Genomic DNA, 22,656 nt, shown 5'->3' with positions numbered 1-22,656 from the left:
AAGCATGTATAATTATCTCAAATGAGTGTTAAACTTGGTTGATTTTCAAGGTCAGGTCACTCTTCACTGCACACACATCCTTCTCTTTTGTCCTCTGAATTTCCACACTCAAACCAACTGAGGGCACGTCAGGTCTTTTTGGTCTGTTGTGGAATCATTCCTATCTGGCATTCCCCTATATGTGCACAGATAATCTACACTGTAAAGTGTCTAGGCAGAAGAAAGGCTTCAGTACATGTTTTGGTGGTGTGCGGGGGATATACATGCGACTATGAAGTAGCATTGGATGTAGTCTTGCATAAACAGGACACCCACAGTGCCGTGTTGCTGCTGGAGACTCCTGCCAGCCTGCACTCTTTGAAACGGTGTGATGAAACGACAAGTTCTTTCAAGTGCCGTAATTAGCCCAAGCTATATGGATGAGAGTTTGGTCTTGGACATGGTCCAGTGCAGTGATTGGTCTTTGAAGATGTGTCTCGAAGGGCCACTCCATAGCAGCCTGTAAGGGGCGTATCTCTTCCTTAAGGTGGCTCACCTCTCAGGCAGTTACTGTACTGTAAGCATCTGGGGCACTCTCTTTATGTAATGATAATTTGTATAATGTGTCATTTCTGGTACACATCCTTTATGCTGTATATACCATGAAACCATTCCTCCGAGCTCAAAATCAGGAATACTTTAGAGTGTCTCAGGAAATGGTTACTACACAGAACGTTGACAGATGGTCTGCTTTTCTGCTCAAAGTCCACTTAGAACTCTGCGGGTGACTTCTTAGACTTCCCAAGCACTGTTCCAAATGTTTATCCTTGGTTATCTAGTGAACATCAAGTGTTTGACTGCCACATGAGAGAACAGAGAAAAGTAGAGTACTGGGAAAGGTGAGTATTTCTAATATGCCGACACCCAGGGTGGCAAAAGGAGTGCCGACCACGCATTGCCAGTCGGTGTGTATGTTTGAGTTCTGCATTGTGATCTGGATTAGGTGAAACTCGTAGATAGACTTCTCCTGCAGATCGTGAACTGATCTAATTCACCTTGCCCGAATCCTCAGTGTTAAAGAGGGAGCATAATTAAAGCTGAATCAGCTAATGTAAATTAGAGTAGCAGTTCAGCTCAGAAGGAGAACGCATCCTCAGGAGCAGGGTAAAGTACCACGACTGTAACTGGACCATGTGCCAACAGTAATACATCAAAGTGTACTAAAGCAAAGATTTAACACAGTGTATCAGAGCAGGAGTGGTCCTAGGACATTAAAAGATATTTATGCAGGTGTCGTTGTACCTGATTTCTTGTTGTTCTGCAATAGTAGGTCAAATAAATAGATGCTATTTTTTTTAAAACAAAGTATTGGCATCGTTCCTAGAGTGGAATAAAATACCTCTGAAATGACAGTCAATCACCTAAGGTGGTCCATAACTAGACTGCTGTGATTTGCTGTAAGGGTTGAAAAGGCACAGGCTATTGGCATGTGTGTCTGTGGTGGCAGCAGAATGGTTTTGTGTGAGGAGCTTAAGCCCAATTTGCAATTCAAGCATAGCACTGTGCCACAGCCATCTGACTGATGCAAGTGAAGGAACTGGGAATCATAGTGGTCACTTTGGATAAAGTAATGCCACTGTGTGTGTGTTTGTGTGTGTGTGTGTGTGTGGGAGGGGGAGGATGTGTGTGTGTATGTGGACTGTGTATGTGTGTGAATGAATGAGTGATCACAGGTGCTGTGGTGAATGTGCACAAATCCGCTGAATTTCACGCTGTGGTCTACAGCCTGCTGTGACTGTGATAAGCATCGAGTGAACACAGTCTTAAAAACCACAGAGTGATTCCCATGTTCCAGCTGCTACTGATTGCTAGTGCCCATCCTAGTATGATGTCAGTGCCAATGATCCAAATCATTCGGTGCGGGTTGTGCATTTATTTTTCAATTTCCATTGGGCCCCTCTCACTTCTGTGCACAGAAGCATTGTGGTGATATTTTAAGAAATCTTACCTGCAAAAATAAAAAAACATCATTAAATGGCTCAGATGACCATCTTCCTTTTTATTTATTTCTTCCATCTAGAGTATCGTGTCCAAATATGGCTCTCAGTTCCGGGGAAACTCCCAGCATGATGCCCTGGAATTTCTTCTCTGGCTCCTGGACCGTGTTCATGAGGACGTCAATCCCTCCTCCTGCACAAACAACCACAACAAGTGCAAAACTTCTGGAAAGGTCACTTCAAAGTTATACTATACTTCAGTACTAACATTGATAAGTGAGCCAAGTTGTGTTATGTGAACTAACTTAATTACTTGGTTCTTTTCCATCATCTAACATCAACTGGTTTAACATTCAGATATAACTGTCATGTATGAAGAGAATGATAATTGTTTTATGAAAGTACAAACAAAATGTTTCAGTATTACAAGTCTTTTAAGATGTGTGAGCTTGATGTAACTTTATGATATGGTGTATATTTGCCCTTTGACTTACCCTGGAAAATCCAGAGTTCTCGCAAGAGCACAATTTGAATTGTCTCTGCAAGACACTCTGGCAATGAGTATTGATGCACGTTACTTTTGCCACTTGTATCACAGGGATCCAATTGCAGTGAGATTTTCAAATGCACGCTTGGTGCCGCCCCTCGAGTTGGGCCATTACATTATTCGTGGCCAGACCCTTAATCTTTCTAGATTACCAGGGTCTGAAATCTCCAGGCTACCTCTGACTCTAAATGTAAGTGGAAGGGGTTAATGTTGTTTTTAAATTGCTTGTCTTGAGGAATTTCTCATTGGTGTTCTCGTTTGACTGGTTGTTTGCACCAGAGGAAGAATTTAAGGCCCTGAGTCAGTCATATTCCCTGATCCTAGAGAATCTAGAGGTATGTTTTGTTTTGACTGGATAATTCCTCTGGCTACTAAACCTGAGGTTCTCACTGACTTAAATATCCTAAACCATATGACAGGCAGTTGGTCACAGGTTTTACTACTGTGCTGTTAAAAAGTGGCAAAACAAGTGATTAGCAAGCCATTTTGTGCCGTGGTTGTTTCTTTTGTCAGGGATTTACAGTAAAAAGCATGGAGCCATTAGTAGATGGCTGTGTTCTGTTCATGCACCTTCAGGAACACCCACGGCTTACTCTGAAGCCTGAAGCCCCCTGGGTAGTGCTTTGATCTGTGCTATTGTCGCTATTCCTGTAGAAATTGTATTAAAATTTGCATGTTATGTGTTTGAATGTGTGTGTGATGGTGTGTGTGTGTGTGTGTGTATGTGAGTGCATGCACATTTCTGGATGTGCATTTAAAAAAGACCCTCTGCATCATTAACACTGTTCTTTTGAATTGACTACTAAGTTATACCATATCAGCCATAACGAACACCAACACCATCACAACATTGTTGAAGGAACACATGGCTGTTGTATGTAAGCAGTTAAGTACTAGTTGATGACCTGTTATGTTTCAAGTAATTGTTTTATAACATGGTTTTATGACCATGCATTTTTCCATGGGGCAGTTCTAACTTTCTTTCAGATCGTGCAGATGGAAAGAGATAATGTAACCCAGAAAAGGTGTCACGACGCCTTGTCTGGTCTCACCAGAAGGATGAGGAGAAGCACAGGGTCTGGAGTTTGTCATCCTGAGATAAGGACTGTCAGTATGACCTGGTGACACAGTCATGGGAGAGGCAAAAGGTCGCATATTTTCCAAAGATACTTGGATTGAATCCTGAAGCAAATCCTCTCAGATGGGTTTCAGCTAAAAAAAAGTTTAGTCAGGACTGACTTATTTTCTCAGTCTGTCTTTCACAGTTGTGAGTTATGATTTTAGTTTATTTGTTACATCTCAAATTTTGTTTTCCTGTTCCCCTTGTTGTGTTATAAAACCAGGATTATCTGTTCTTTTTTTCCTGGAAGAGCATGAATAGTAATTAGCTGGTCTGTATTTTGTTATGGTATGTTTTTGTTGATAGGCTTAAAGACAATTATAATGAGATGAAGCGTAACTGCTCCTGCTATGGTTTTGGACCTGACCCTGGAATCCACCGATTCTGAGTCCCTCTTCCCGAGTGATAGCTCCGCTCTGGCTGTGTAAATAAATGAATGAAGCGCAAAAACCAACGTCAACATTCCCACTTCCCCGCAGCTGGGGCACATAGTGAGAATCCTCGGAAAGCTGTCCCCATTGTGAGCCACGGCTTTGGCCTGCGACCAGGAAAAAACCTCATATCACTCTGGTGCGAGTGGGGTCTGAAGAGGCCCGGTGTTTCTCGGAGGAAACATCACGTCAGTGCTGCTGGTGTGAAAAGACACAACACGTCACTGAGACCGCTGATATCCTTCTGCAGGGCTGTGAGCTTCCACTCTGCCATGCATCTGCCAGCAACCTTTTTCTGGGTGTGATGGATGTGCCTTCATAGGAAAAGCATAAATATGGTTCTGTTATGAATGAGACTGGCTGAAGATATATCCAACCGGAAGGATATGGGGAAGGAGAGAACTATCAGGATTGTGTGACCCAGTCCAAGGTCACATGTGAAAATCTGATGGGGCCAGTTCAGTTGACTGGTCAACAGAGGAAGTGACAAAAATGACTCTCCTTATAACTTGGGATTGAAAATGACATTTATGTGGTAAACACACAGTCGCTGTGGTACCCTTGTGTAGGACAGAAAATCGTTTTTGACAGTTGTCTCTAATGTGTGGCCAGCTCCCCTGTGAAACCGCCACTGAGGGCTCTGCCGACACAAGTGTTGCCATGGATATTATTTTTATCAGCATGAAAACACGCGGCCTGATGGTCCACTGCCTTGGAAGCCCTAAGAAAAATAGCTCAGCTTCTCACCTTCTGTCCCATCTAATGGGATTTGCCTCTGAGGGAGAGGCGGTCAAATCTTTCGTAAGGCCCCGTCTATGTTGTAGTGTCTTTGATTCACTCCATCCTCTTCTGAGGAGCCTTTGCCACATTCTTTGTGCAGCATTGCAGTGAGGAGAAAGATAGGCAGATAAGGGAAGAGACTCAGAAAAAGCTCCTGTGGAACTCTTGTGTGGGTTTGGAGACTGTGAGCCTATGGGTGTGTGCTATGTCATTTGCGTCCCAAAGATGGGGTGCTGTAGGTTGTGGTCATCATGACATCCTGAGGTTTTACATTCTTTTTGACCACCTCAGTAGTTAATCTCATACACACAGTCACACTGTGACTAAATATTCACACAGGGTTCCAAACAGTCAGACTTTCACTCTCAGAATGAAAGAGTCTGATTGCTACAGAACGAGTCTGATTGCTACATTCTCAGAAACGTGGCACTAACCAAGATAAAGGCCTTCTGAAACCCTCCTTGCACAAGCTGAGCTCACACAGATGTGCCTCTGACAGATACAGTTCCTATAGTTGTGCCTTTAGCGGCAAGTGGAGCAGTTTGCCGTCTGCTTTTAAAGAAAGACTCTTAAAGAGAATTGGGGTTCATTCTGGGGTCACGTTGCTCCTTTCACATAGCAGTAAAATATTCATAATTACTCCGTGGAACACAATTATAATGTAGTTGAAGTTTGGCTAAAGTGCTTCTGATGGGTTTCGATAGAGTTGTTGCCGTGGATCCCATTTAAACTATTAAGCCACAGTGTTAGGGTCTCAGAGACTTAATTGTTGTCTTGATGGTTTTCTTTTGCTACTGTTTAACATTATTGATTGTGTCTTCCAGTACACAATAGAGGCTTGAGGAAAGTAGGCAGATGAAATAGGACTTGGCAGTTGTCCGACCCACATGATGTTCTGAACTCCCTGACTGTTCTAACAAATATTTTGTGTCTTAGGACCACTCATAGAGTAACTGTAAGCTCTGTTCTCTCACAGTTTTCAATAGACTCAGAGTAATGGCTTTGTTGCCTTTGATGGCTTTGTTTGTACACAAATGTTGAAAAAGTTCTGCTCTTTTCATATCAAGTATTATTTCAGAAAGATTGCTTTAGTACAATTGGACTGTTTGGAATAGAAAATCCACACAGCACAAACAATCAGTGCCTGAATAAGAGACATTGCAGTGATTCCCTTGAAAGAGTCAGTCCAGGTCACAACGGGGGCAAACAGTGTGCGAGGAGGCTGGAGTTGTGAGTCCGCACACGTCCCTGGAGCGAGGCAGGGAAGCTTCCGGAGAGACCCAGGGATTCTGGGGCTGTCAGTGCCACTGTTAGAAGAGTCAGTCCGGGAGCAAGGCACAGCATCCTGCTGGGAGGATGAGGAGGAATACCACTGCTCCACACACTTGGCCCACCCAGATGAGAATTCTTAATGATTGTTAGTTTATTCTGTTTGCTTTGATTTCGGGAATGAAGAGGAATTAGAAGTTTTCAATGGAGTCAAAACACTTCAAGGACACACATGATACAGTGATGTAGTGCTTCATGATAGGAAACCTCTCTCTCTCACACACACACACAAACACACACACACACACACAAACACATAGCCTACACAGACTTTTTCTAGATCTATTTATTTATATTATATTATATTAGGTATTTATGTATCTCTCTCCTTATTTACTACAGACACACAGGCACACACACACACGCTCACACATGTACACGTACCCACACCCAGACTCAGGGGCCTCTGATTTCTCCCCCCATTTGTTGACCATGCATCGCTGTAGAGACAGAGCAGCAGAAGTGCCATCTTTGCTGTGTGATGAATGAGGGCTTTTGTGAGCCGGGCGAAGAAAGAGGTGCTTGTTCTGCACAGCTAGGCGCGAGGGAGGAGAGGTGAGAAGCGCATCGGCAGTTCCGCACAGCCCAGAGCAGGATGGAATGCGATAAGAAGGGAAGAGTTACCGGTACAGTAACCCCGTATCTGCCTGAACGCCTCTGACCAAAGCTGTCAGTGTCGAGCTTCACATCTCTGTTGGGTTCTGACATCCTGGCAGGAATCACCCCATGTTTATTAGTCCTGTCACAAATGTGTCACCATCATCAGCGTGCTACTAGCCCAATAAGGAGTTTTGACATGGCACTAGAGCAAATGTGTCAGCTGAAAATGTCTTCCTATTTTCATCATTCTGTTTTTCAGCGAATATTATGCTAATATTTCACAATAGTATTTTAAGGAGTGAGTAAATGTGTCTCAGTTGTTGACCACTGTGGCATGTCAGGAACCACAACAGATCTGAAGACGACACACAGCAATGTCAGTCTTCTTATTCACCACCACGTGCATGTATATCTTTTATCAGTACATATTATCTTATAGTATCAAACCTCATGACCTTGTGCTAACAACGTTATGCTCTACTGAGTGTATCTGAGTTACTGGAAGAGTGACGTTGCAGCTGTATTTCAGTGGCAGAGAAACTGTGAGAAAATGTCTGACTTTATGCTTATCAAAAGAACCAAATACCTGATCCTCTCCTACACAGACTGACAGAATTGTTGGTTCCAAGGATGATGACATAGAAGTGGCACTGTAATGGGATAGTTTGTGTCTTTTCAATGAAAAGAAATGGCATCCTAGGAGAAATAGTGAGAAAAAAGAAAATGACTCGTTGAAATCAGTATTAAGCGCTTTCAGATATAACCTCCGGAGTATATGAGGAGGTTTGTCAAACGGAGGTCCTACCCTTCGGATGATTCAGATATGATGCTAAACTGCGGACCTAATACTGACCTTACACGGACGTATGTGTGAACGACATACACGCACATTACAGAATCTCCGTGTGGTTGTCGAGTGAGGGGTGGGGGCTTGTAGAGTTCACAAGATGCTGAGACATGACGCAGATTATATGCGGCCGCTGCCTGTCACAGCTGCTTCTTGTTTACAAAATATAGCCTATGATTATGTAGGCTAAAGAAGAAGAAATCTATTGTGCAAAGGCTAATACTTGAAGTAGTCACGTAAGTGGGCACTTGAAATTGACCTAGCCTACAGTATTTGTATGTGTGCTTCAAATAAACACATTTATCTGTTTTCAACGTTATGTACCAGAATTAGCTAGGCTATAGAACCCCAAATCTGGTTTGCGTTGGAGAGAGAGAGCATGCACAAACTTTATGGTAGGCTACCAGCCAATTCAGTAGGCTAACTCAAGACTTCAAGATCATACAACGTTTTTAAGCAACAAACAAAATACTAACATTAATAACAGTGAAGTTTTTTCATGGTTTATTTTTTCCAAAAGCATCCTCTCCCCATGTGTAGCATTTACGTAAGGAGCTTGGAACAAAGTTGGGTTTTCTTCGTTTTCATTTTCTCTAGGCATATATGCTCAGCAAATATCAGCGAGCTCAGCAGGTCATGAAGGCTATCAATGAACAGAAAACCGTGTTGGCTAACAATTTATTAAATACTCCTGTTATTGTCGTCAACGACGTCGCTATAGGCTACTGCCTTTTCAGCGCCTTCTGCTTATGATGATTCAGTCTTCTGAATTCGTTTCTCCTTGCCATGCAGTTGTAGCCTAACGTGTCTCTAACGTTCCCTTCAGGTGTTCTATCAAAATGTTGTATGCCCTCATGGACAGTAGCTCCGTGATGTCTGCATCTTTCCAGGTTGGAGATTTTCTGGACAGCACTATGCCACTCCATCATAACACTGGCATTTAAGTCAGATCTAACCACATGGACGCATGAAGGAAACGTCACCAACACGCCCTCTCACTAGGTGTGATTTTAACCGAATGTTCTACTCCTCGTTCAGACACAGCACATTTACATAATGTCCGGAGGAAATACTAGGTCGGGGGTAGTATAAACACCGGGTGAATTCGGACTTCCATATGACCGGTTATGTCGTTCAGATATACGGCCCCACCGTTTAACATCGGCAGAACCTCCGGTCTTACACGTATGTCTGAAAGCGCTTACTGTCATTATCACAGGGTGGCACAGCAGGTATACAGCAGGGAGCCACATCCTGTTTTAAGGCACCTTCTCCACGGAGGGGCTGTGTTAATACACACCCACCCTGTAGTAACTCTTCCACAGCCAATGCTCCTGAAAAATTCAAGAGTCAGCATCAATAAATAGATGCGGAACTGACCATTTTTTAAAAATATATCCGTTTTTATGTAGGGTTGGATATGAGGCTGACTGTGCAGTTTCTCCCCCCCAAAATGAATATCATTCAACCTCTCTCCACACTCATCAGTGCCGTGGAAAGGCACCGTAAAAGTGCTATTTCTGTTGGGTTTTCCTGTGCAAATTTAAGCACTGAGGTAATGAAACCGCTCCACACATAATGTGTAATGAATCTAGTAATGGCTGACTTTGATGTGTGGATGTAGGGTCACAGTGGAATGAATTAGGCTGAACCTGAGCCAGTCAGTGCTGAGAGAGTTTGTCATCATCAGTGAGGACACAACACAGAGGGCCATAGGTCAGGGGTCGGCCGAGGAACTGCATCATCTACAGAATCGGGAGGGGAGTCAAATCCCACCTGAAAAAATGGGATTTAGGCTCTGAAAAGGAACCCCTGCCAGGCTCTCCTGTGGAGGGAAAGGCAGCCAAGACTCAAGAATGTGTTTGTGTTTGTGTGTGTGTGTGTGTGTGTGTGCTTGTTTTCACACAACTTGGGTTCATCTTTGGGGCAAGGCATACACATGGGGTAAAATTGTCCCTGGAATTCAGCTCATCATTGTACAGCAAAGGCTGAATAGAATACTCTTAGGGGAGGCCAAGGTCTGAATAATCCCATGAAAATCAGCAAAGCTTCATCTGAGACTGTTCATAAGATCCAGTATGCAGCATTCGACCATAATACCAGAAATGTCATACAGGCATTTTCATATTTCATTTTTTGGCCTCACTGTACTGTTCCAAACTACACTTTTGAAATCTAACTCAGGGTTTAGCAGTCAAAATTTAATGGACTATTTGGCCCCCACAAGCCTGGAATGTTAGTAAAGAGCAAATAGGAGGATCGGAATGGCCTGCGCTCATAAATCTGTGTACTACGGGAACCATGTGATTACATCCTCATCCCCAACACAGCCCAGGCGACAGCCTCTAGGCCGACTGTGCGGTGTGACACCGAGGGCAGAGGGCAGGCCTATTGTTTTTGTGTTTCCTCTTCCCCTCTTTTGATTCCGCCTGCCCTGCAGGATGCAAATGGTTTCCTGTGGCTTGGGGCCACCCGAGCAGAGAAAGCAGCCTGTAAGAACACGTGTCCAGGGAAGTGTGTTTTTGTGTATGTGTTTGTGTGTGTGTGTGAGTGTGTGTGAATGTGCACTGACTTGACCCCTCATCCGATGCACCGTCATCGGAAGGACTTGCCATTAATTGCAAGCATTAGCACCTCTCCCCTTAGATGCTAAAAGCTGAAAGACAGGACACATCAGGGCATGCTGTTTGCCTTTGTCTTTCTATAAGTGCATGTGTCTGATATTGTTTGATATCGGTCACTGTTTACCACTGCTATGGTTAGTGTCAGTTCATCACCTTTTACGCCGGAGCTTTGTTCTTGAAAAAGCCCTTTTAATTTTTTCAGCAGTCTGCTGGCATACTTTGCTCGCGGCAAGACAATTAAGCTCCGACTGTCTAGTGCCTCAGCCACTTTCATGCATCCCCCCTTTTATGGGGCTGGCCAGGGTCAAGCAGTGCACAGCACTTGTGGCTCCGTCCTTTCATCACTTATTCAGATGCATTCTTCAACCTTCCCAGGCTGTTTAGAGAGCCAGCGAGTGGTGGACAGATACTGTATAGCTGATGTGAAAATTGTGGTCAAATGAATCGGGGGAGTTTTCGCTTTTACAAATCTGCATTCAGCAGTTCAGTGGTGATTATGTGGAGATAAGTATCATTCAAAGTTTTAATATGCACCCAATATTAGAGATTCAATCACCTCCAGTTTGGGGGGAAAAGTTGCTGTTATTTTCTGAATATGGGAGTGTCTTCCTTTTTTCTCTTTTTTGCCACTAATAATAGCTGGCATTAATATTCGTTTTCATTTCTGCCTGAGCTGTGTCTGTGTTTAGGAGACAATTATTTTAACTCAAGCGATCTGTTTTGACAGATAGCAGCAACACTGAGATGGGATGATGCACTGCTGTTTTTTTTTGGTTCTGAGATTTTGTGAAATATATTCATCCACAGATAGGATATTTTTCTCTCAGTCTCACTAGTTTGCTTCTGTTTAGGGCCAGTTATTATTGCAATTGTGTTGTTTTCCATAAAAATGGCTGTTCTTCAAAATCATTCAAATCAGCCACTTTCAAAAGAGAGACTGTTGTTTTCTTTCCTTGATACACCAGTCTGCTGTTATTTAGGGACTAAAAAAAATTATTTAAAACAGATCATAAATTCATCTCTCACTTTCACCATTCATATACTATTTACTTTTAGTAATTGCATGTCTTGTTTTTATGTTACTATCAAGTCTATTAACATCAAGTGAACTGATGGGCAGATATATAGATATACAGCAAAATTATAAATTGCCCTACAGCCTTTTAGCTTTTTACCTCTCAGATGGACCAGGTACCTTTCTATGTTTTGTTTTTCAGTCTTGTACTCATACCATTGTGCAGACACATCTGAGTAAGCTTAATAATGTCAGACAGCAATTGGTCAGTCATGTTAGGCCAGACATTATCATCATGCCTTCACTGGGACAGGGTATATCAGTGTGGAGTGGATTGGCTTATAGTGTCCCGGTGTTCTCTCTCCCATCCACTCCAGCTCCAGAGTGGCGGGAGTATAACAGGGCCGTATTACAGACAGAGACCGAAGAGCAGGGAGACAAGTGAGGACAGGAGACACGGCAGACGCAGCAGCACGGCTGAGCAAACCTATCAACATTGTTTTGTCACGTCCCCCCAACCGACCTCCAGGTGCGGTGTTGACCACCCGCCAAAATCCTGCTTGTTGTTTTGACGACCATGGCTCCCTGACCCGGGTACAACATTACCCCCCCCACCCCCCAGCCCCCCAGGGTCCTGGGGCTTCCCCCACCCACCACCCCGTGGGCAGCCATGCAGCAAAGATTTGGACAGTAATACTGAATGTGCTCAAGGAGCGACCATTTGACTGGGATTGCTCAGTGCCTCGGCTGAGAGAGATAGAGAGAGAGAGAGAAAGAGAGAGAGAGAGAGATACACAGTGATGGAAAAGATCTGTCATAATGCAGAAGCATTAAAATGAAAGATTTTCTGGTCTGCTCCATGGCCTCTCCATGATTAGTGCTCCTTATTATAATAGTAGATCACTGCTTCTTAAGTTTAATCAGAAACTTTCTGCTGAATATTAGTCTTTGAAAAATCTGCTGAAAGTCTCTAGGGTGTTATCTGTGTGAGGGGTTTTGTCTCCTCTACCAAACAGCTATTTTTAGCACAGCCTCCATACCTCCGTGGAGCGAGTCCATTATTCTACAGTGCCCTGAGTGCGGCTGCACTATAGCTCTTTCTTTCTCTCCCTCTGCCCCTCTATTTCTCCCTCTGTCTCTTCTCTCCTTCCCTATCACTCTTTCTGTCCCCACACTTTTTTGAGATGCCTTCCTCAACTGGGGAGAGTGCTCTCTAGAGAACTCCAGGTGACCTCTCTTACAAACAGCTGAATTATTTACTGTGGACTGTTGCCATGACAGTGCTGGAACCCGCATACAGCACCCCCTTCGACCTGATGATGTTACCACCGGTATATGCACCGGGATAATTTACGGGATTACTCCCTTTTTTCTCCCTCCTCCAAGTTCTAGTGCGTGTCCAAGAGAGATTAACTTCCCAATCCCACTACAGATTGGGTGTACAATCGATGCTGGCGACTCCAGAATTAGGCATTACTGATTTCACCCTGGAGGTTTTCCCACACACACACAACAAGGCTGGCTTGGTCTAAATCACTGGTGCCATGTTCAAAATGTCTAATCAGTGTGCTTGCCACCCAGGGGGGGCTGGATGATTAATAATGGAATTAAATAAGAGATGAGTACAGAGTGGTCTTGTGTTCAGCACTGTCTTGTGAAATGTATATAGAGGGACTAGCAATTCATTTGTAATGACATACAGTATAAGTGAGGGTGTTTTAGATATAGGTCTACTAGTTCAAGGCATTTGTGTTCTGTCACAGTGGTTGTGTTGCATGGAATAGCAACTAGCTGGGTTAGCGACAGGCATCAACTAAAAAATCTTTTCGGTGGATCATTGAAAGTCTTCCCTGAAGTTGGGCTTCGGCATAATACCAAGTGATCTCCAAACAGTTTTCATTTGAAAATGATACCAAAAGTAGTTGGGCATTAAAGGGACACCAGGCAAGCCTGAGTGCTTTTTCTCTATGAAGCTCCCCCTAGCGTCTGTACGCGTCGATACGTGTGCGAGCCCTCGCTCAGTCTGAAGCTCTTTTCCTTTTCTTTGCATCTTCCATCAAGGGTTTTCGCTGCTTCTTCGCTCTGCCATTATACACACGTTTGCAACAATCGCTAGCCGGGTTTCATTAGCCTGCCTCTGTGCTGGGGATGCAGGATGTAGACTGATCCTGCTTCTCGTGATGTCTGAGACTTTGTGAGACTGAAGGTCGCGGGTAGGATACACCGAACTTGCAAGCGGGACATATCTTTCTACAGGCAGTAGGGGAGAGCAAGAGAGTCTTCATTCGCCCTGTAATGAGTCATTTAACCATATACCGACAGACGAAGATGATTAATTAACACAAAAACGTTGCCTGGTGTCCCAAAAAGTTGCAAATTGTTACATAATGTTGCTTTAATATAAGCACACAAACCTTGTTATCATCCCCACAAATAGACCATAGCTCCTGTAGTCTCTATCCTGCTTAATTCAGCATGCAATCTATGTAATTTATCTAAATCCCTGAAATTCAATTAGGCCATTGAAAGGTGCCAAGCTGAAGGATTGGAGGTTGTCTCTCAGTTCATTCTAAGGCCAAACAGTGTATTCTCTCTTGGCACTCCAAGTATTTTCATTACTTGTTGTTGACACTTCCAGAAGCTAGAGAATACCCCAGCTATTCAACATTAATTCACGTTAGCTTTCAAGTTGATGAGGTCTGGGCTGGCTGTGGTGAAGATAGTCACTCTCACGCTTATAACCTCAGTGTGTTTCACAGTGTTTGTGTGGGGCTGCTTGCTTCCTCCCATACAATTGCACAGTGCTGATGATAAGGAATATGGGTACAACCACATTAACGTTTGGCTGATACCATGTCTTAAATATTGACTAAAGAGTTTGACTGTGGGAAAGGCTTTCTTAGTCCAGTGTGTTACATTAATGAATGTCCGTGGCTGCGTTTTGTTTATTCGGATGAACAGATAAGCTTTATTTCTTTACTTTATATAATGCCTGAGTTTAGTCTACTTTCTCCATTACATTCTTCCACCTATGCTTTCTCTGCCGTAATGTATAGATGTAGTAACAGACCCCTGTGAGCACTGACAGGCACCCTCCAGATGACAGATCACCTTTATCGCCATACGCTTGTGGATGTACATTGTTCATGTGCTGTACGAAGAGAAATGTCAAAACAATCATTGGAGCATTTACCCCCAATTCCTGGAGTGATTTATCGGCCAAGATATGTTCCAGGCTTCTACACCAAGTATAGCGACATGATTTGTGTTAGAGAATGTCCCCGTAGGGAGCGTTGTGTCTCTGTGCGGGGTCTCTGGCTGGACATCACAGGTTTCCTCCCTGCCCTTTGAGTGGACCTGCTGCCCACACACACACACACAGCTCAGGGAGCACAGCGCAGAGGAGACAACAGTGAAGAATTCTCGTTCTCTCCCCACTCTCTCAACCCCTTCCCCTCTGTCTCTCTCTCTATGTCTCTGTCTCTCACTCTCTCCTCACCTCATCGCTCACCCTCTTTCTCTCTTTCTGTGTCTGTCCACCCCCTCCATCTCTCTCTCTCTCTCTCTCTCTCTCTCTCTCTCTCTGCGTCCCTCTCTCTCAATCCCTCATGTTAAATTCTGAAGTGTCTGCCCATGTGAGTCCATTGTCTGCCCAACTCTCGGAGGCATTATTCCGGAGTGCAGACAGACATCACAGAGACTGGAGGTGGGAACATCACAGGGCTTGATTAGATTTGAGGATTTGCAAGGCAACAGGGATGCTTTTGTTGTCAAGTGGAGTAGAGAGACTTGTTTGGCCACTTTCCTGTTATTAGCATGTCTATCTCGATTTATCTCTCTCTACTTACGATATCCAACGTTAAACACAGGAAAGGTTTTATCACAAAGCCAACACTTGTTTTCTATTGGTTTAGTCTTTTTTAATTCTGCTTTACTTTGACAAGTTGGCTGGTGGGTGAAAAATTCAGCTTGCACCAAACAGAAAGGAAGAGAGCCACACACACTTACTGACTTCAGTTATGGTATCACTAAATTGACCTGTGTGTCTAAATATATCAGTGTTCCTTTTTTTAAGTTGCCGCCTCTTAAGTAGGATCTATAAATAAACTCAAGAATCCAGGTCGCAGTGCTAGCACTAAAGCAGTTCCACACTATATGTGGTCCTGTTTTATCCAAGCTTTATCTCCAAAAGATGTGAAACGTGGTTTATTTTTCGTCTTTCCTCCCAGAGCTAGTATTATGTTTACACACTGAGCATGAGCACGTCTTTATGTAGCCACGGCATTTTGAGCCTCACCCCACCCCTTACCCATAACCTAACCTTGCAAGGGAGCACCATTGACAGTATCTTAGTTATATGTTTCATGAAGTTACCCATGAGCTGGAGGACATTCAGACTACCAGGCTGATTTAGCTCAGTCTGACCAGGAATTTTGACAGGTGATAAGCTGTTCATAAGTGTAACGGTCATACAGTTCTCTGACCACCACAGGACACAGGAGATAACAGAAGAATGTCTCCTCTCTGTAGCTCTGGTCCCTCCTCCAGACTGAACAGACTAATGGTAGCCTCTGCAGACCACACAGCCAACAACACAGTTATTACATTTGTTTGCTAGCACTCAGATTCTCCCTGCGTTTGATTCACAGCTTCTGTGAGCGAAATAATGTGTTCTCTCACAAACACAACCTTTGTGCAAAGCTACGTGTGCAAAAAAAAGAACCTACATGAAATTCAAACCTCTCATTATGAAACATGTAAGACTTAGAGAAGGAGAAAGGAACAGGTATGGACAATTCTAGAAGATGGTAAAAGGGGGAGGTAGAAATGTGAGAGTGAAAATTGGGTAGAGCGTGAAGAAAAGACAAAGAAAGTGAAGGCATTCTCTTCTCCTGCTTAGACCCTTGTGCTGTGTGTGGAGAGGGTTATGTTTCGGTCCCACTCCGGCTCCCGTGCTCCCAACCAGGCATCTGTACAGGAGGCAGCCTCTCGCCCAATCAGAGCAGGAGCGCAGCATTCCTGTCATTTTGGAGACCACTCTCACTTTTCTTCCCTTTCTCCGTGGAAACCGAAAACCTTAATTTTACTGGCGCTCTGGAGGAGAGGTCATGCCTCAGCAGCCAGCCTGGGAACTGCAGTCGGGGAGAGCAGCAGCAACGGTAGACGAAGGAAGAACATCCTGTAACGTGTGTAGCAATGTTCAGTGTGAACACGGTGACACAGGCATGACTAGGAATCCTATTCCAACTAGGGTTCAAGGGTCGATCATGTATTTTATGTGCTGTCAGCTAAAATCTGCGGCCTTGATGAAAATGGATGCTCACTTTGAACAGCCACAGTTTGCCAAAAATATATTCTTTATCAGTTTCACGCTTATCAGTTTCACGCTGTGTCTACTCAATAAAGTCAAGAATAATAAATATGCTGGCATATGTGCCCAAATCACTGATCAATTTTTCAAATGTACATGTACCAATAAATGTCATGTCATATTCCCTTGTTCTTGTAATTATACTGTAGTTCCTTTATTCATGTCTGCATTGTGCATTGGAACCCTCTCAGTGGAACATAAAATGTGCTGATTTAGTATACAATTTCTGTTGGTACCTTTCTGCACATTAGAAATCGATATGTAATTAACTTGATTTAATCCCTAGCAATAAAGTCTACATTCTGTTAATCACTAGTGTTGTATTTAAAGGGAAGTTGCACAGTCCGCCTTTGCATGTGTGCGCGTAATCCTGCGTATGAATTATATTATTGTAACCAGTGCATGATGAATACACCATACATATTAATTACTTTCTTACTGCGAACGTAGGTTAGTTTTGATTGCATGTGTTGGATAATTAGTCCCACTTACAGAGTTTTACAGAGGGGTGGTGTAAAGGGTTGATGGAGGTATGCTGCACTGTTTTGTGGAATTGTATGTGTTGTAACATTTAGGGAGAAAAAGTAGGCTTGAATATGTTTGCGATGGTAACTAGTAATGCTCTCATGTATAATGGCAGTTATTAACATCAGTGTTCCAAGACACACCAGTAACCACGGATCTATTTTGGTTGTTTGTTTTGTCTGCATCTGTGTCTGGCTACTGCCATCCAGCACTTGCTGTTGTGTGTTTTGCCTGAAGACTGTTGCTGGTGATCTTTGTGCGTCTGGCTTACTAAAAGAAAAGGAAATTGTGTGAAGTTGCTCTTTGTTGATATTAGCTATTAGGGTACATGATTAACCTGAGGGCATGGTTGACTGATAGGAGAAGGACACTGAGAGAGCTATTGTATGGAAGTTGTTGTTTGTGTCCTGGTGTCCCTGGCTTTGGTGATTACACGTGTCCAGAGAAAATTGATGGCCACGGGAATGTGCAGCATTGGTGTCCTTTGTGAGTCACCCCTGTGGTGTACCTTCGTCATCACACTTGTTTTTTGACCTTGAGATATGGCTGTGGTCAGTTTCTATGTCGCAGCACTTTAGTCTGTTTCCATGGCCTGTCTAGACATAATTTAAGTGAATTGTTTCAGTGGTGCAGCCTGTAAGTCTCTGGTGCCATTACTGGTTGAGCAATTATAAGAGTACTTGCAGGATGTAGTGCTATAATATAACACAGATACACCCTCATATTTACCAAGGACAGAGTGGAATAGAAAGGTCAGTTTAGCCTGCAGCCTTGGCCACAGAAACCTGAGTAATGGTCTGGACCATCTTTGTCATAGTGCATGCCTATACTCTATAACAGCCTCATAGGATTCACATTCAGCCAGTTGTTAATACTGACATTATGCTTGGGTTGTGAAGGGGACAGAATGTCTCTGTCAACTCTAATGTGTCTATAGAAATGGCTTTGAGTGTTTTGGAGGTGTTTCACTGATGTGTGTGTCTGTTGTTGCAGGGCCTGGCAGGACCAGAGGGGGCGCTGACAGGGGATACACTGGTCCCTCAGCAGCCTGGAGAGCGCCACAGCTTTGTGCAGGAACACTTCCAGGCACAGTACAAGTGAGTTCCAGGCACATACAAAGTTTTTGTATGTTGATACTAATCCAGTCTTCAGAGAGAGGTATAGCTCAGCTATTTTACATCTTCTTTGGTTTTTCTGAACCTTTAAATGAAGCGTGGGCTTGAAAAAAAGTGTGCATGTCACCAATGATAGGCCTAGATCACATTACATGTCTAAGTCTTAATCTACATCAGATCACATGTCTAGTGTCTTAATGGTAAGTGAGGGGTCATTCAGTACATTGGATCTGTTTCTCTCGGCCCCTGACCTGTCCTTCTGACTGTTAACATGTCCTACGCTATTAGCTTTCTTAAGATGGATAACGCACCTCTGGCTTGGAGTCGGCTCTTGACGATAGACACAGAAGGTCGCAGGTTTCCTGTGACCAGTGATTTTAGCTTAATTGATGGCATAATGTGCCAGCCATTCCTGTGTGGCGCTGAAAAGTTAATTATGTGTATTCATCAGTACTGACACAGTAAGCCCCTCTCCCATGAGGCTGTCTTTGTCAATCAAAGTTGGCATTTCCCCTGTTGCCTCCCTTGTGATGTCATGTTTCTGGAGATAACATGAAAAAAGCAATTAACCATTGGTGATTTTCTTGAATGCTGAAAAATGGCATGTTTATTCATAAGCTCATAACCTGGTCATATGGAAACAGCTTTCTCTCTTATATTGAACTGCTGCTGTTTTTGTGGTGGAGGACCAAGGGGCAGTACTTTCCTTGAAATAGTTAAAATAAAGTGAAGTTGATACTGTTCCTTTCAGGAGCTGGGCCTTGTCTTAACAAGCTAATGGTCAGAGCAAAGGGTGAAGAATGATGACCACTGGTAACTGTTCAGGGTAGAACGTAGCTAAAGGTACCCTGGTGTGATCTTTATTAAACTTCTCATCCAGTTGCTTATTCTTGTTCCACCTTAAGTCATGCTGGTACTGAATAGCCCAACCGTTATTGTTGAGGTGGTATCTCTTCAGTTTATCCTTAACTGACAGTTCAGTCCCCTTTGAGGATATCCCAGCATACAGAGGTACAGTAGAGCCGTCCAGCTTCTCTGCATGAGATAATAAAGTCCCGATTCAAATGACTCAGGCTAATCTCTGAAAGCCCCCACCCCCCTCATTTAAATGTGTCTAAAATTGGCATTGCCTTAACAGTGACTTTCATCAGTTCAATCAGATTTTAATTGCATAATATGACACCTCAGCGAGAGCTGAGACAGCGTATTTGGTCCTGTGTGCGGCGGCCCCCTGAGATTACAATTCGCATGTGGCTTCATCAGTTTTCCACTGCCTCATGAGTAATAATCTCCCAGGAACATCAATCATAAGAGTACACAATCTAAGGTGCTTTCACTTTCACTGAGGCTGACAATGTTCACACATTTCTGCTACAGTACTAAGCATTCACTAGCCATAAGTGAGCGCTCTGTAAGGAAATTGCAGGAAATGTAGCTCACTGCATTAAAACACTCAAAGATGGAGCAGAGAGATGCCTGGTGAAGTTCACCTGAAATTATTTAAATAATTTTTAAATATGCAGTGATTTTTTTTTCAATTGAAAAGGTTTTCCCAGTTAGAGTGGGAGAAAAATATGAGCTTGGAATGAAAAAAAAACCCTAGAGTAAATAGGAAGGTATTTTCAGAACAGGAATGAAGCCACCCCCCACCCTCTAATTTGCATTTGGAACAGTGTCCAGTGTGCATGTTGCTTGGGCAAACTGCTAGCTTTGTGTTCCTGCTCAGACCCAATGTATGTTAGGCCTGGGTCCCTCCAAATGAGATAAAGGGAATCTTTTGCCTGCTGTGGTTCCTTTCAGCATGTGACGCTATTAAGCTCTGAAGCTTGCTAAAACTCAGCCCCCTGCCAATGGCAAACTGAACGACGGAGCCAGAGACTGAAGTACTTCCTGGTGGCACCCAAAATGGAGACATCTGACAGCTGGACTACAGTTCATACCTCACATCCTTGTTCAAAGACATAATTGAGCATTTTTGTTCTGATAAATGTCCTCGCTGTAGAAAAGTGTTCATCTACAGGGTTTTTTGTTTGCATTCTGTCAGCATTGTTGACAATATGCTTTATTCAGTGAGGGCAAAAAGTGTGTTTTCTGATTGAAAAAAAAAAGAAAAACATGAATAGAGCATATGGTCTGAATGTACATTTTGCAAGGGGAAAACATGACCAAGCAAAATGCTGAACTGCAATGCACATGTCCTCTGAAGTTACCTGTCCTTCTCAGTGTCTACAAACAGCTGTTTGTAAATGTCTGTGATCAAATCTCTGGCCGGTTTCTTGTCTCCAGCAGTTACCGTATTCATGCATGTAGATAACATTCTCTAACCACGGCACTTCCCAAGTTGTGAAGTGGTTTTCCAACTGCAGATATGTTGCCCCATCTGCTGAGGTCGTTCAGACATTGGCAGCTGAGCATCTTGCCAGAAATACATCAAACAAGCCCAGCTAATTGCCTCCCAAACAGCAGACAAATTATTTGTTCTTTATGCCTGTTTAGGTAGCAGTCTAGGCTGCCAGAGCTTATTGTCTTTCCCTTTAGGCTGCGTTAGACTCTCTCTGGATTCAGCATTTGACAACCTGAATTTAAATGATTTCTCTCAGCGGTGAGATTAGTTTTTACTTCTATTGAGATCAATAAAAAAAGAGTACCAGGCTTCTCGTATTTTAAAGTTGTGTTCAACACATTCCTCATTACATATTTAGTATGGTGTAGGATTGTTGGTGTTGTTTGTAGGCCTAGAGACACTATTTAAAATGTGCCTGAGACTGTGTACCACAGTTTTTATGTAGTCTTCCGTGATCCCCGATACTCGGGTGCGAGAGTGCTGTTGAAAAGGCCCAGTCACCGCACCAGTGGTGAGCTAAGATGTTGTGGGAAAGCGTGTGATTCATGGTTCTGCTGTCAGGGGACCCTTCCTGCCCAGAATCTTAATGTCTGTCTCTCTCTCTCTATCTTCCTCTCTCTTTCTCCCCTTCCGCACTGCCTGCACAATGGTCCCCGCTTTGCATGTTGTGATTGCAGAATCACATTTCCATTTCCTTGTTTTTCAGGAGTTTTGTGAGGAGGGCGAGCTGACATTACAGCATGTGGACATGAAAATGGGTTGTTCACATATGTCGCCACTAGTGTGTGTTCAGACAGAAGCATAAAGACATTTCCAAAGTATCTCATTAAATTCATCCCCTGCTCAGACTGACGGAGTTGCAGTTTCTCAGTCCTGTTGGCCCTCCAGGAGTGGAGTGCTGAGCGCAGGCTCTACTCCAGGTCATCAACCACAGTGTGCTGCTGACCACAGCTGACAGGACAAAGAATCATCCGTATAATGGCTCCGTCTCGACTGTCAGCATGCCAACTTCTTGAGCTCAGGCTATACTCCTTAAAGTACAACCAATCAGGTTACATAACGACTATGTAACCACGAATGAAAGTACCTTTTCTCAGTCGTTACATTTTCAGATTCTGACATGGTATGAAACCGTGTTTCTAAGGAGAAATGCTTAGGATTTTTCTGGCAAAAAAAGACTTTGAAGGGAGGCACTGTCTCTGCCACTTGTACTCATCTTGCTTCAAAAGTATGTTCAGTTCTTGAGTTGCCATCTGGTTGCTTTTCCCTTATTCTAAGGGAATTATGTTGAAAACCCTGTATTTTATTTATTTATTTATTTTACCAGATCCCTCTCTTCTACCTCTTCTAGAAGCATTGAAATGTTATACAGCTGTACAGATTTTTTAAATCTCTATCATTATATCTGTACCTCCTCTGTTATCTCTACTATTTTGCAATATCTTCTTTATTGTGTGTATTTTTTACAGTCTATGGTCTGTAGTTGAGTTCATCATATTTTCATCCATTTGACAGTGAAGCAGTGTGTACTCTTCAGGGCTTTTCTCATTAACTGTGGCAGGAATCTATTGCCAGGCAAAATGCCGTCAGATACTGAGCACTGTGTTACCTGATAGTGATACCCTGGAGAGCCCTGCCATCTCAGTACTAGCTCTCTGTGCAGTCAGCATGTCTGTTTTTTGTAGCATTTGGGGAGGGTCATCTCCTCAAGGTGATCCTTCTTGACCTACAGGGTCAGTGCTGTTTTCCAGGTGGGGTAACCATTCTCCAGGGAATGCAGTCATTGGCTGAGAGCTGCAGGTGCCTTGCTACATCTTAATGAATGAATGGAGGAATACCAGAATTACCTTAGATTATCTCTCCATTGGTGTGTCGTTGTTCTTATTAGCGTGTTTAGCGTGTTTTCTGATCATTTCATAACCTGTCCTTCTTCCATCATTGATATTATCACAATGGGAGAAAGAATGAAATTATTAGGTCACAGTTATAAATGTAAGTGCATGTTAAAATGATTAGGTCACAGTTACAAATG

General features: G+C 43.3%; 1 protein-coding gene across 2 annotated transcripts in view; it reads left to right on the top strand.

Annotated features, from left to right (window-relative positions):
• usp43b (ubiquitin specific peptidase 43b) overlaps positions 1–22,656 on the top strand; it is a 61,484-nt gene that overhangs the window by 6,061 nt on the left and 32,767 nt on the right. For both annotated transcript variants that reach the window (XM_076265296.1, XM_076265297.1), the window contains exons 2-3: positions 2,060–2,209; positions 18,159–18,262. In XM_076265296.1, coding sequence (XP_076121411.1) covers positions 2,060–2,209; positions 18,159–18,262 — 254 coding nt within the window. The remainder of the gene's footprint in view (positions 1–2,059; positions 2,210–18,158; positions 18,263–22,656) is intronic.

The sequence above is a fragment of the Alosa pseudoharengus genome, unplaced genomic scaffold (genome assembly GCF_046254945.1).
Source record: "Alosa pseudoharengus isolate Yale_2024_CS ecotype anadromous, Long Island Sound unplaced genomic scaffold, YU_APseudo_1.1 YU_APseudo_1.1_scf_4, whole genome shotgun sequence".
NCBI lineage: Eukaryota > Metazoa > Chordata > Actinopteri > Clupeiformes > Clupeidae > Alosa > Alosa pseudoharengus.
This window is presented reverse-complemented; position numbering and strand designations above follow the sequence as displayed.